The 12,505-nt window shown below is 46.5% G+C and overlaps 1 protein-coding gene across 3 annotated transcripts in view; it reads right to left on the bottom strand.

The window, feature by feature from the left end:
* The window catches only part of ABTB3 (ankyrin repeat and BTB domain containing 3), a 318,330-nt gene that overhangs the window by 19,795 nt on the left and 286,030 nt on the right, over window positions 1-12,505 (bottom strand). For all 3 annotated transcript variants that reach the window (XM_065938459.1, XM_065938463.1, XM_065938467.1), the window contains 2 exons: window positions 6,342-6,447; window positions 2,121-2,223 (listed from right to left, as the gene is read on the bottom strand). In XM_065938459.1, coding sequence (XP_065794531.1) covers window positions 2,121-2,223; window positions 6,342-6,447 — 209 coding nt within the window. The remainder of the gene's footprint in view (window positions 1-2,120; window positions 2,224-6,341; window positions 6,448-12,505) is intronic.

The raw sequence follows: 12,505 nt of genomic DNA, 5'->3' as shown, positions 1-12,505 counted from the left end.
TGCTGCTGACTCTTGCCTCTGCTGCATCCTCAGAGCCTGAGCCAGGCTGGCCCTGATGCACGGTGGGTATTTAACGTCATAGGCATCAACATCTGTTTATTACCTAACTGTCTCCCTAAAGGAATGACCTTCTGTTGGGGGTTTTAGATGCATTTTCCTGCCACTGGCTAAACGAGGTTCCTCGTGGGTAGAGACCCAGTCAGTGGAACACACTGATACTCTATTTACTTACTTATTTGGCTGCATCGGGTCTTGGTTGCAGCGTGTGGGATTTTCACTGCACTATGCGGGATCTTTCAATATGGCACACACACTCTGTCGTAGTGGTGCTTGGGTTCAAAGGTTGCAGTTGGGCTCGCTGCTCCAGAGCACGTGGGATATTAGTGCCCCGACCAGGGATTGAACCCTCGTCCCCTGCAGTGCAGGGGATTCTAGCAACTGAACAACCAGGCAAGTCCCCCATACTCAACACATTTAGAGATAAGCTCAGACATTTCTCTCTTTATAAATTAAACTTTACATTTGAAATAATTTCAGATTTATAGAAGAGTTGGGAACATAGTACAGAAAGTTCCAGTATGCCATTCACCCAGTTTGCCCCGATGTTATCATCCAACAAAGTCATGGTACCTTGTTAAAACTAAGAAGTTAACATTGCTACAAGCTACAGTTCACGGGGTCACAGAGTCGGACACAACTGAGCGACTGAACACACACACACACACACACAGACACACACACACAGTATTGATATAGCTCTTCCATGATGTCACAACAGAACCACGCAAAGGATAGTGTATTTTTCCTCCCCGTCCTTCACTATCTCCTGGAGTTTGCAGGGATGATGTTTTATTGTTGTCAACTCCAGGGTTCAGGAAAAGTAAGATGCAGGACCTGTGTATTTTGAGCGCCTCAAGCCTAAGTTCCCTGATATTTGGAGAGCAGGCATTTCAAGGCTGCAGTGTGAGTTTTCAGGTTGCATGAGGACACCTGGCTAAGGAAGTTCAATCCAATCCACTCTCTACTCACGAAGCTCTGTGCTCAGTATGTGATCCATCTGCCCAGAGGAACAGTGTCTTGGCTAAGCCACCCAAAGACTGCGGATTATGCTAGAGACTGCCCTGTATTCTTCTTCCAAACTGTGGCTAAAAAATACATAACATAAAATTTACTGTCTTAGCCAGTTTTGAGTGTTTACTAATATTTACATGGAGTATATTCACATCATTGTGCAATCGATCTCCAAGACTTAAGCTGTCCTCAAAAAACAACTCCTACTCCCCCTCCCCTAGCCCCAGTTCCCAGCCTCCTATTTACTGTCTCTATGAACTTGATTTTCCCTGGTAGCTCAGCTGGTAAAGAATCTGCCTGCGATGCAGAAGACCTGTGTTCAATCCCTGGATTGGGAAGATCCCTTGGAGAAGGGAATGGCTACCCACTCCAGTATTCTGGCCTGGAGAAAAAAGTCAGACACAACTGAGCTGCTTTCACTTGCATGAACTCGATCACTGATGGTTCATATAAAAGGAATCATATACGATAATATTTGTCTTTTTATGACAGGCATATTTCACTTCATATAATGTCCCCATTCATATTGTAGCATGTGTCAGAACTGACTTCCTTTTTAAGGCTGAATAATGTATGTAAATGTGTGTGTGCATGCTGTCGCTTCAGTCGTGTCTGACTCTCTGCGACCCCACGGACTGTAGCCCACCAGGCTCCCCTGTCCGTGGGATTCTCCAGGCAAGGATATTGGAGTTGGTTGCCACGACCTCCTCCAGGGGATCTTCCCGACTCAGGGATTGAACCTGCATCTCTTATGTCTCCTGCATTGGCAGGCAGGTTCTTTACCACTAGCGCCACCTGGGAAGCCCAAGGTATGTATACACTACATTTTGAAAATCCAGTCCTCCACGGAGGGACTCCTAGGAGGCTTCTTCCTTTTGTCTTTGTGAATCATGCTGCTTGAACAAGGTATACAAATGCCCTATAATCTTGGAACCTTGATTTTGAGAAGAAAATCTGCCTGTTCAGTGATGATACCATCCAAACTGAATTTTAGAGAATAGTAATAACCACCCTTATAATTCAGTGCTTTCAAAACTGATGATACATACCTTGGAGATGCTGTAAATAACAACACTTTGTGAGCATAAAATGGTCTTCCTTCCACCAGAAAGGTGACATCTGACATTTCTTTATTGTTAAGGAAATGAGGATCTGGAACAGGAAAAGGAGAGAGGGTAGCTTTAGAGGAGAGAAGGATGAGGTTTGGATTCCTCTTTTGGAAAAGCGCTCATAAGAGCTGACAGGGAGGCCATGGTGATAAAATACTTGTTGGAGAGACTGTGACCAAACAGGAAACAGGATCAGTTACAGGAACATGCAATTAACTGGAATTCAATATCTCACAGGGAATCTTCACAGCTTACTTGTGATTAAAAGTAGCATTTCCCCCTAGAAGATTCACCCCCAGCCGGAGTTCAGATGACAGTCAGGAGCGGTGGGTGACCACGCACCCCACCCCGCTCCTCCTCCTGCAGCTAGGCACCCTCCTTTCCGGACCGAAGTGGTTCCCGCCTGTTTGCTGCTGTGTTTCAGGGGATTTGAAATCCAAGCCTTCTCTCAGGATCAGAGGCCAAGGAGCCAGGCTCCTGCCCTCACCTCCAAGAAAAAAGCAGCCATGTGACTAGTTGTACAGTGAGTGCTCTGGTACTTACTGAGCATTCACAACGTGCCAGGAACCGTGCGAGCTGGCACTGGCAGGTGTAAACTCACTCAGCCCTGGGAGAGAGGGGCCACAGTCAGGTGTATGACAGGGGCATGAAGTCAGGAGTCGCAGTGACTCGGTCAAGCCAGTGGCTGGTGAAGAAGCCAGGATGTGACCTTGGACGTGCTGACTCCAGGGCCTGTGTTGCTAGGCACCGGAATCCTCCAATTTGCCCGGCATCTCAGGCATTTCCACTTGGGCTACAAAAGGTGCCAGTCCGTCCTGAGCTCAGCACTGTGGTCTCGCTGGAAAATCCACCAACTGGCCCAGGCACCTCTACCCCTACCCGACTCCACCACGCTCACTTTCCAAGTCAGACCCCGGCCGGGCCCCCTTCACAGACCCTGCTGTAACTTAGAACCAGAACTGGCCTTTCTGGCTGATTCTCCTTCTGGTTGATTCACCCTAGGTGGTGGCCCTGGGTATCCGCTACTCATATTTCTGTCAGTACCTATAGCCTCTTGACCTCTTCCCAATAAAAAAGCTTTAATTTAAACCATATAAAAAAAAGCATAAAAATGTCAAATCATCTGTAATTATACTGTTTAAAAAAATTTTTTTATTAAAAAATGCAACAAAAACCAAACTTCTAAAACCTTTCAGGTAAAGGGAAGAGACTGGAGGAGGAAATGGCAACCCACTCCAGTATACTTGCCCAGGAAACCTCATCAACAGAGGAGCCTGACAGGCTACAGTCCACGGGGTCAGAAAAGAGCTAGATGCAACTTAGCAACTAAACAACAAGAACGAAGAGAAGAAAGGTTATAGAGGAATGCCAGCAACCCATCTCCCTCTGCTCAGACTCTCACTCCCACTATCCACCTTCAACTAGCTCCCACTTCCGCTTCCCAAACTGCTAACATCTCCTACCTTTAGCTCTTTTTACCATTCTACCCCAGAATTTACTGGGAGGGCAGAGGACAATGTCATATAAAAAAATCAGGTGTGTGCTCTCCAGTTTGCCACAGTCCCCACCACTCCCTATTGTCTTACACCAAACCCATTTCATTCATTTACATGACCTTCCTGGCCTTATGGAGATGCCACTTCGGGACTTTTGTCACTACTCACTCTTCTCTTACCTTATAAGCAGGTCCCTAAGGAACAACTATTTGATCACCTTTAGTTATCTGAGTTTGGAATGTCGTATTGAAAATGCAGAACACTATATGCTTTATATTCCACTTATTAATTATTATACTATGTCCTTTTTCTTTCATCTGTGAGCTTTGAACTTCTTAGGCCTGCCTTCTTTCTCTTGGTGTTTGGAATTACAATGCTTGGCCTGAAAATCAGGCCCTTTTAATTGCTGCTGAAAGAAATCTCAGCAAATTCAGGAGGAAAAAAAATTTCCTCTCCTCTCCTATAGCTACAGGAGAGCAGATTTTATGCTGCGTCACTGAAACAGCCCTTGCAAATGTCTGCTCTAACAGGGGTGTCTTGCAAGGCACCAGATGTCAGACATTATTGCTATGCCCTAGCAGTGTAACCCTCACTCTATAAAGTCTGTAAATTTGATGGATCTTTATGATTTGTTGCCCTGGTAATATTTTAATTAACACCTGCTTTCTACAAGGTGGAACTACTTGCAGTTTTAGTAAATTTTGGGTTGCCTACATGCTTAAAACATTCAGAAAACTAAGATCATGGCATCTGGTCCCATCACTTCATGGCAAATAGATGGGGAGACAATGGAAACAGTGCCAGATTTTATTTTTTGGGCTCCAAAATTATTGCAGATGGTGACTGCAGCCATGAAGTTAAAAGATGCTTGCTCCTTGGAAGAAAACCTAGACAGTATATTAAAAGCAGAGACATTACTTTGCAATAAAGGTCCATCTAGTCAAAGCTATGGTTTTTCCAGTAGTCATGTATGAATGTGAGAGTTGGACTACAAAGAAAGCTGAGCACTGAAGAATAGATGCTTTTGAACTGTGGTGTTGGAGAAGACTCTTGAGAGTCCTTTGGACTGCAAGGAGATCAAACCAGTCAATCCTAAAGGAAATCAGTCCTGAAAATTCATTGGAAGGACTGATGCTGAAGCTGAAGCTCCAATACTTTGGCCACCTTATGCAAAGAACTGACTCATTTGAAAAGACCCTGATGCTTGGAAAGATTGAAGGCAGGAGGAGAAGGGGATGACAGAGGATGAGATGGTTGGATGGCATTACCGACTTGATGGACATGAATCTGAGTAGGCTCTGGGAATTGGTGATGGACAGGGAAGCCTGGAGTGCTGCAGTCCATGGGGTCACAAAGAGTCGGATACGACTGAGTTACTGAACTGACTGACATGAATGGGCATAAAGAAAACAAGGCAACCTTTGACTCAGCTGCTAAGTTTTCCACTTTAGCAAAAATTTGTGCCATTTCAATTAATAGGTTATTTGTGACAGGAACAAAAATACTTTAAAGCATTTCTATGAAATCAGCCTTTTCACTAATTTAAACTAGCTCATCTATTTCAAAAGTAGGGGGCTTTGCTAAAGAGTAGCATTTTTCAGCTGCTTCCATTTCTCCAAAGTTTCCTGGTCTTCATAGGAAAAGGAAACAGGAAGCAGGAAAGTCCCCAACCTTAATGGGAAGGGGAGTCCTTTATCTGTAATATTTTATCAGTCCCCAGGCAGTGAGAGACAAGCCTTTGCAAAAGAAGATTCATGCTTCAGGCTTCAAGGCAGTCAGGTGTTTGCCTTTTTCCCTGGGTGATTCACCAGGTTCCTAGCAGCCCAGGATCTTCTGCATGAAATTGGTGCCCGATGGAAAGGTTTCTTCTGGAAGATCCCAGAGGCCGACTGGAGAAAGATGGGATTGTGGCTTTGGTGGGGGACCTGGGTTCAGGCTCCAGCTCTGACTGAACTGATGCTGAAGCCTCTGCAGAGCCTCCCTGTCTTCAGCTGTGACCCAGATAACACTGCCTGCCTCCCGGGTAGCCCAGGGATTGTTTGAGAGAGTAGCGGGGAGCTTGACTAGGGCTAGCTCAAAGCAAGTGTCCAAGAAGGGTGAAGAGTAATTACTGCCAACCCGATGGGAGTTTAGAGCATCCCATCTCCTCAGTTCAGCACCATTCTGTTGGGGTGTGTGTGTGTGTCTGGTGTGTTTGTCTAGAGGTGACGCTTGCTCACCTCTCCTTCCAGTTCCTTGCAGGACTTCCACTAGGGGCATACTACCGGCCTGTCACTGTACCCTGCTCATTCCATCTCAAGGAAGAGGAACTTCTTAGAGGAGAGGATGGGGGAGAGTGGCTATGCAGATCTCGGCCTTCTCTGGACTCTACCCGGCTACTGGAAGGGTGTGGGCAATCATCACCATCGGTGATGTGCAGAAGAAAGGCGCTCAGTGAAGGGATGAGGTGCTGGTGAGTCCCCTTGTCCATATCCCCAACGTATGTTCTCCAGACAGTTTAACCATGTAACAAAGGTGATACCCCGATCTCCACCTGCCTCACTCCTGTATCCACCCTGTTTGCCCGCCAACATGTCCACCTTCTTCTTTTGCTGCGTTTGCTTCCCTCCTGTCCTCAAATCACACAGCAGCAGTGCAGGGCGGGACCCAGGAGGCCCCCACTCACCCAGGCGCGAGGTCTGCTTCCGCTTGATCTCTGTGAGCTTGGGGATGGGGTAGGGCCCGTAGCAGTGAGTGAAGATGACACACAGCTGCTGGCTGATCACTTCGTTCTGTGGAAAGGGAAGAACAGCTCACATTGACGGGGGCTGTGCGAGGCCTCATCCAAGCCCCCATGTAGGAACGGGCCCCTGCCCCCGCTGCGGGCCAGAGGAGCCCACAGACTGCCTGCAGGTTCCGAGAGAAATTCCTTGGACATCACACCTTCGCTTTGCCCGACAGGCCCTGGGTTTGCTTGTTCAGTTAGCCCACCATTTATAGCAGGTGTATGGTGGAAGTTTAATTTGTAATTAAATCTTTTCTTGCTCCAATCATTTTTTTATTGGAATATAATTGCTTTACAATGTTGTGTTAGTTTCTGATGTGCAACAAAGTGAATCAGCTATGTGTATACATATATTCCCTCCCTCTTGGGCCTCCATCCCACCCCCCTCCCAATCCCAACCCTCAAGGTCATCTCAGAGCACTGAGCTGGGCTTCCTGTGCTTTATAGCTATCTATTTTACACATGGAGGTGTATATATGCCAGCCTCAATCTCCCAATTCATCCCACCCTCCGCATCCCCCCACTGTGTCCATTCTCTATGTCTGCATCTCTAATCTGCCCTTGGAAATAGGTTCACCTGTACCATTTTTCTAGATTCCACCTATATCCGTTAATATACGATGTTTGTTTTTCTCTGACTTACTTCACTCTGTATGACAGAGTCTGGATCCACCCACGTCTCTAAAAATGACCTTATTTCATTCCTTTTAGTGGCTGGGTAACAGTCCATTGTGTACAGATACCACACCTTCTTTAGCCATTCATCTGTCATTGGAGAGCAATCCCACTACTGGGTATATATCCAGTGAAAACCATAATGCAGAAGGACACCATGCCCCAGTGTTTACTGCAGCACTGTTTACAATACCCAGGACATGAAACCAACTCAAATATCTAATCATTTCTTTACTTTCATTGGAAAGCAAGTTTTGCAACTCACAGGATGGAAAATAAGTTTTTACCATAAGCACAGCTTTATCAACGCTGAAACATTCCGAGAGCAGCTAATTAACCTAAAAACGGCAGCAGGAAGCCCTTCCGGTCCTGTGTCCGCACTCCCCACCACCAAGACACACAGGCTCCTGGTTTAGCTTTCCTGTGCACTTGATTCTGGTGCTGAGGCATTTCTGGATCCAGAAGTGCTCAGCTGAATCACTTTCTCCTAAAAAAAGTGTGTGTGTGTGTGTTTTGGAGGAATAGTTCTGCGATGGAAAACTACGGCTGTTCCAGTACTCCGGGAGCCTGTTTCTGATCAGCCTCCATCCTTCCCGTCCTTCCCTCCTGTCCCACGGGGGCCCGGGCTGGCCCATTAATCTCCCTCCAGCTGCAGGTGTGCAGGAGGGAGGCCAGGAATCAGCATGTTTGGGATGCTTTTTGTTGGGTGAACAGGGTTGAAACCAGGGGCTAAAAAACAGTGGTTAGATAACTTGATATTTACAATATATTAAGAAAAGTAGGTTACAACACAGTTTGTACCATGTAGTTTTGGAAATAAAAGGCTACATATGCATTTGGAGTGACAGGTATAGAAAAAGGTCTGGAAAATAGGGTGGGATGATGATGTTTTCTTCTTATATATTTATATCTTTTTACAATAAACAAGTGTTGCTTTGTACATAAATGCAATAAATGCTATTTTTTATTTTAAAAAGATAGGTTTGGGACTACTAATGATGTTATCGGTTCAAGCTATGCTTGAATCTACTTCGCTGTGTTTCTGAAAGAGAGGGATTGCAGTTCAGCAAATGAAAAGAAATCCAACCCTTTGATCCTACAAGACACCATGTTACCTCAGATGGGGTGCAGAGAAGTGCCCAAGCGGAGGCAATTATATTGGACAGAAAAAGGGATTCTACTTTCAAAGATGAAGGCCTTGTGACAGAAGGTGTTACCCGCTCCTCTCACTTAACCCGCACAAAGCAACTGGCTCGTGGTTCCAGCGGTGGTCCTCGACGTGTGGTCTGCAGACCACCTGAGCTTGTTAGAGATGCATGCCCTCAGATCCCATCTCAGACCTCTGACCCAGAAATGCTGGGGGCGGGGCCCAGCAATCAGCATTTTAACAAGTTTTCTGCTGATTCTGATGTCCCCTTAGGTTTGAGAACCACAAGTTTAATGTTCTGAAATTCTGTCCTAGGTTCGACCTCAGCTGGCGACTGTAAATTTCCTCTGGTTTAAAGCCCGGCCATGGGGTTCCCTGGTGGCTCAGTGGTACAGAGTCTGCCTGCCAACATAGGGGACGCGGGAGAGTTGGGTGCAATCCCTGGGCTAGGAAAATCCCCTGGAGAAGGAAATGGCAACCCACTCCAGTGTTCTTGCCTGGACAGTCCCATGGACAGAGAAGCCTGGAAGGTTATAGTCCACGGGGTTGCAAAGAGCTGGACACAACTTAGCCACTAAAAAACAACAAAGCCTGGCCACAGAAATATGCTCCACTGACCAGCACGCAGCAGCAGTACTGCCTGGGAGCTTTCGAGAAACGCAGACTCTCACCCTAGGCCCACCGAATCAGATCCTCATTAACATGCTCTGCAGGTGACTCCCATGCACACTGATGTTGGAGAAGCATCAAGTGGTAGGTCCCTAGTCCCCCACCTCTGAGATCTAATGCCTGATGATCTGAGGTGGAGCCCATGTAATAGAAATAAAGTGCACAATAAATGTAATGTGCTCGAATCATCCTGAAACATTCCCTCCCACTCCCCAGTCCATGGAAAAACTGTTTTCCATGAAACCGGTTCCTGGTGCCAAAAATGTTTGGGAACCGCTGCCCTAGAAGATTGCATGCCCTAACCCCTGGGACTAGGACCATCATGAGATACCATGATGCCTGTCAATCTGTTCTCTTTCAGGGCAAAAGGGACTTGGCAGGAGTAATTAAGGTCACTAAGTAGTTGCCCTTAAAAAAGGGAGATTACTTTGTATTATCTGGGTGGGCCCAGTGTAATCACATAAGCATTTAAAATGCATGAGAAATTCAGGAGGGATGGAGGAGAAGAGGAAGTCAGAGGGACTGGAAGCCTGAGAAGGACTTGATGAACTGTTTCTTGAAGACGGCGGGGGCCACATGGTAAGCTTGAGAGTGAATGCAGGCCCTGACACTGGGAAAAAATATGACCCCTACTGACCCTCAACAAAGAAATGCAACGTGAGGAACTGAGTTCCACCCAAACCCGAATGAAGTTGCAAGTGGATTCTTCCCGAGTGTCTGGGAAGGAACCCAACTGCTGACACCTTGATATTGGTCTTGTGAGAGCCTAAACAGAAGGCCCAGCTGAGACCCTATGCCTGGACTTCTGACCCATGGAAACCACAAGATGGTAAACGGGTGTCGTCTTCAGCCTTTAAATTGCAGTCATTTGTTATTGTGGCAGTGGAAACTAATACAGTTTGACTAGCGTTTGCCTCAGGTGGACCCTATTTTGTCACCCCTATGACCCCAGGGAGTCCGACACATTAGGGATGCCCAGTGAGTACTTGCATGTCACGTGAAAGACGAGACGGTGACCTGCAAGATGCTCTGTGCAAACTGTGTTGATGAATGGTGCTGGACTCACTTGCACCCAGGGTTGTCTCAGGAGCCTTGTTGGTAAGTCAGCCCCCGTCTCACCAACTCTGGGAGGGAATGAAGATGCCCCTCCTGGACCTGATGACCCTTAGGAGAAGCCTGGGGGCTTCCCCGGTGCCCCTGTGGTTAAGAATCCACCTGCCAATGCAGGAGACACAGGTTCAGTCCCTGGTCTGGGAACTGAGATCCCACGTGACCCAGGGCGACTAAGTCTGTGCGCCACAACTACTGGACCCACAGCCTAGAGCCTGCGCCCCACAACAAGGAAGTCACGCGATGAGAAGCCCATGCACTGCAACTAGAGAACAGCCCCCACTCTATCCACAACCAGAGAAAGCTCGCGAGCAGCCGTGAAGACCCAGCACAGCCAAAAATAAATAAATGAATAAGTAAGTAAAAATGTTCAAAGAAAGAGAGACACCCGAGCAACCAGGCCCTTCATAGGACTTTTTTTTTTTTTTTTGTAGTGGTGGTGATTGTTTAATTCAATTCAATAGGTACTTATTCAGCATCTTAGGTGACCTGCACTGTGAAAGGAGCCATATATATTAGGGGCAACAAAGCAAACTCCCGTCTCTCTAGGACCTCACAGCTTGCCCTTGCTGCCTCACTTCAATATGTGTTGTATCATCCGAGAAAGTAAAGACAAGGGCCGCCTGTTCTGAAGGGACCCTCCTCAAACACTTAGAAATTATCTGGGAGGCACATAGCTCCCCACTCTGATGTCAGGGCTGCACATAGTGATTTGATTCCAAAGAGCACAGTCTGGAAAGTGAGAGGAAGGGCAGAGTAAGTTTGCGGTGGAGGAATTTGGCAAACACGGCGTCAGCCAGGTGATCAAGGTCATCATCTCCAGTGATGAGTCATACTGATAATATGTACCTTGATGTGATGAGAAAGGCACTTTACCTCTGAGGTCATCCTTCCCGAAGCCTCAGTCTAAAGCCTCAATCTAAATCATGAGACAATCAATGCCTATTCCACTAGAGGGGCAGCCTATAAAATAGTGACCAGCACTTCTCAATAAAGGTCATAAAAAACAAGGAAAGCCTGAGACTTCCCTGGAGGCGTAGTGGCTAAGATTTCACCTTCCAGTGCAAGGGGTGCAGGTTTGATCCCCAGTCAGGGAGCTAAGATTCCCACATGCCTTAGGGCCAAAAAACCAAAACATAAAACAGAAGCAATATTGTAACAAATCCAATAAAGACTTAAATTACCCACATAAAAAAAATCTTAAAAAACCAACACACACAAGAAAAAAACAAGGAAAGGCTGGGATACTGTCTCAGCCAAGAGTAGCCTAAATAGGCATGACAACTAAATGTAACATGGTGTCCTGGATGGGATCCTAGAGCAGAAAAAGACACTGGATACAGAGAAAATAGCAATAAAGCATGGGATTTAGCTAACAATTGGAGAAGGGAATGGCAACCCAATCCAGTATTCTTGCCTGGAAAACTCCATGGACAGAAGAGCCTGGAGATCTATAGTCCATGGGGTCGCAAAGAGTCGGACACTACTGAGTGACTAACACTTAGCTAACAATAACAAATCCATGTTGGTTCACTATTATAATGAATATACCACACTCACACAGGATGCTAATAATGGGAAGCAGGTAAGGACTTCTATGGGAACTCTGTGCTATCTTCTCGATTTTCCTGTAAATCTGAAGTCATTCCAAAAATGAGATAATACTTCTAAAAAAATCTGCTCCAGTGAGGAAACAGGGAAACGATGAGAGCACTATACGCTCAGGAAAGACAGGGAAAGAAGACGGTCCATCAACAGTTCCACAGGCTTGACTTTTCACCCCCAAAGTTTTCACAAATGTGCCCCTTCCCGCATGCACTAAGCTGTGCGTTCATCCACTCATAAATTCTTTCTTCAAATATGCCTTGAGCATCTGCTAACTGCCAGGTACTGGCTAGGTCCTGAGGGATGGACACTGTGTGAGGGATGATGGTGACGCCAGCACCAAAGATGCTATCATTTCCAAGACTTTCTGACTGCTTCTGTTTCAGAGACAAGAGCCTTAGGAGAAGACCCACCACTATGTCTTTGAACTCATCTGTTGGTCAAGGTGTCTGCTATGCATGCTTCTCTGTGCCTCCTCCAAGCAGTGAGGTTGTTGCGATAACTCCCTTTGCTTCCCTGGCATGCTGTCATTAGTTTCAGTTAACAGCTCTGGTGGGGTCAGATGGTCAGTTTCAGGCAGTGAACTGGGTTAACCTATGGATTTGATTAGCTCTGGACCCAAACCTGAAGATAGCAGATGGAATTAACCAAGCTTGAGGCTCACTCTTTTCTGGAGCAGGAGAGGGTGGGGTGGCTGTGCTGGGACATATGGGGACATTCCTCTGAGTGACACATTTAAATTTGGAGCTTTTAGCTCAAAGGGCCCCAAGGCTCAAGCCTCCAGGGCAGCAGGGAATTTTAAAATGTTCAAGTAGTCCACAGGAAGGCAGAAAAAGAAAAGAGAGAAAAGACAGAGAGA

This window comes from Muntiacus reevesi, chromosome 1, assembly GCF_963930625.1.
Source record: "Muntiacus reevesi chromosome 1, mMunRee1.1, whole genome shotgun sequence".
Lineage (NCBI taxonomy): Eukaryota > Metazoa > Chordata > Mammalia > Artiodactyla > Cervidae > Muntiacus > Muntiacus reevesi.
The sequence above is the reverse complement of the archived record's forward strand: the minus strand, read 5'-3'. Positions and strand labels throughout refer to the sequence as shown.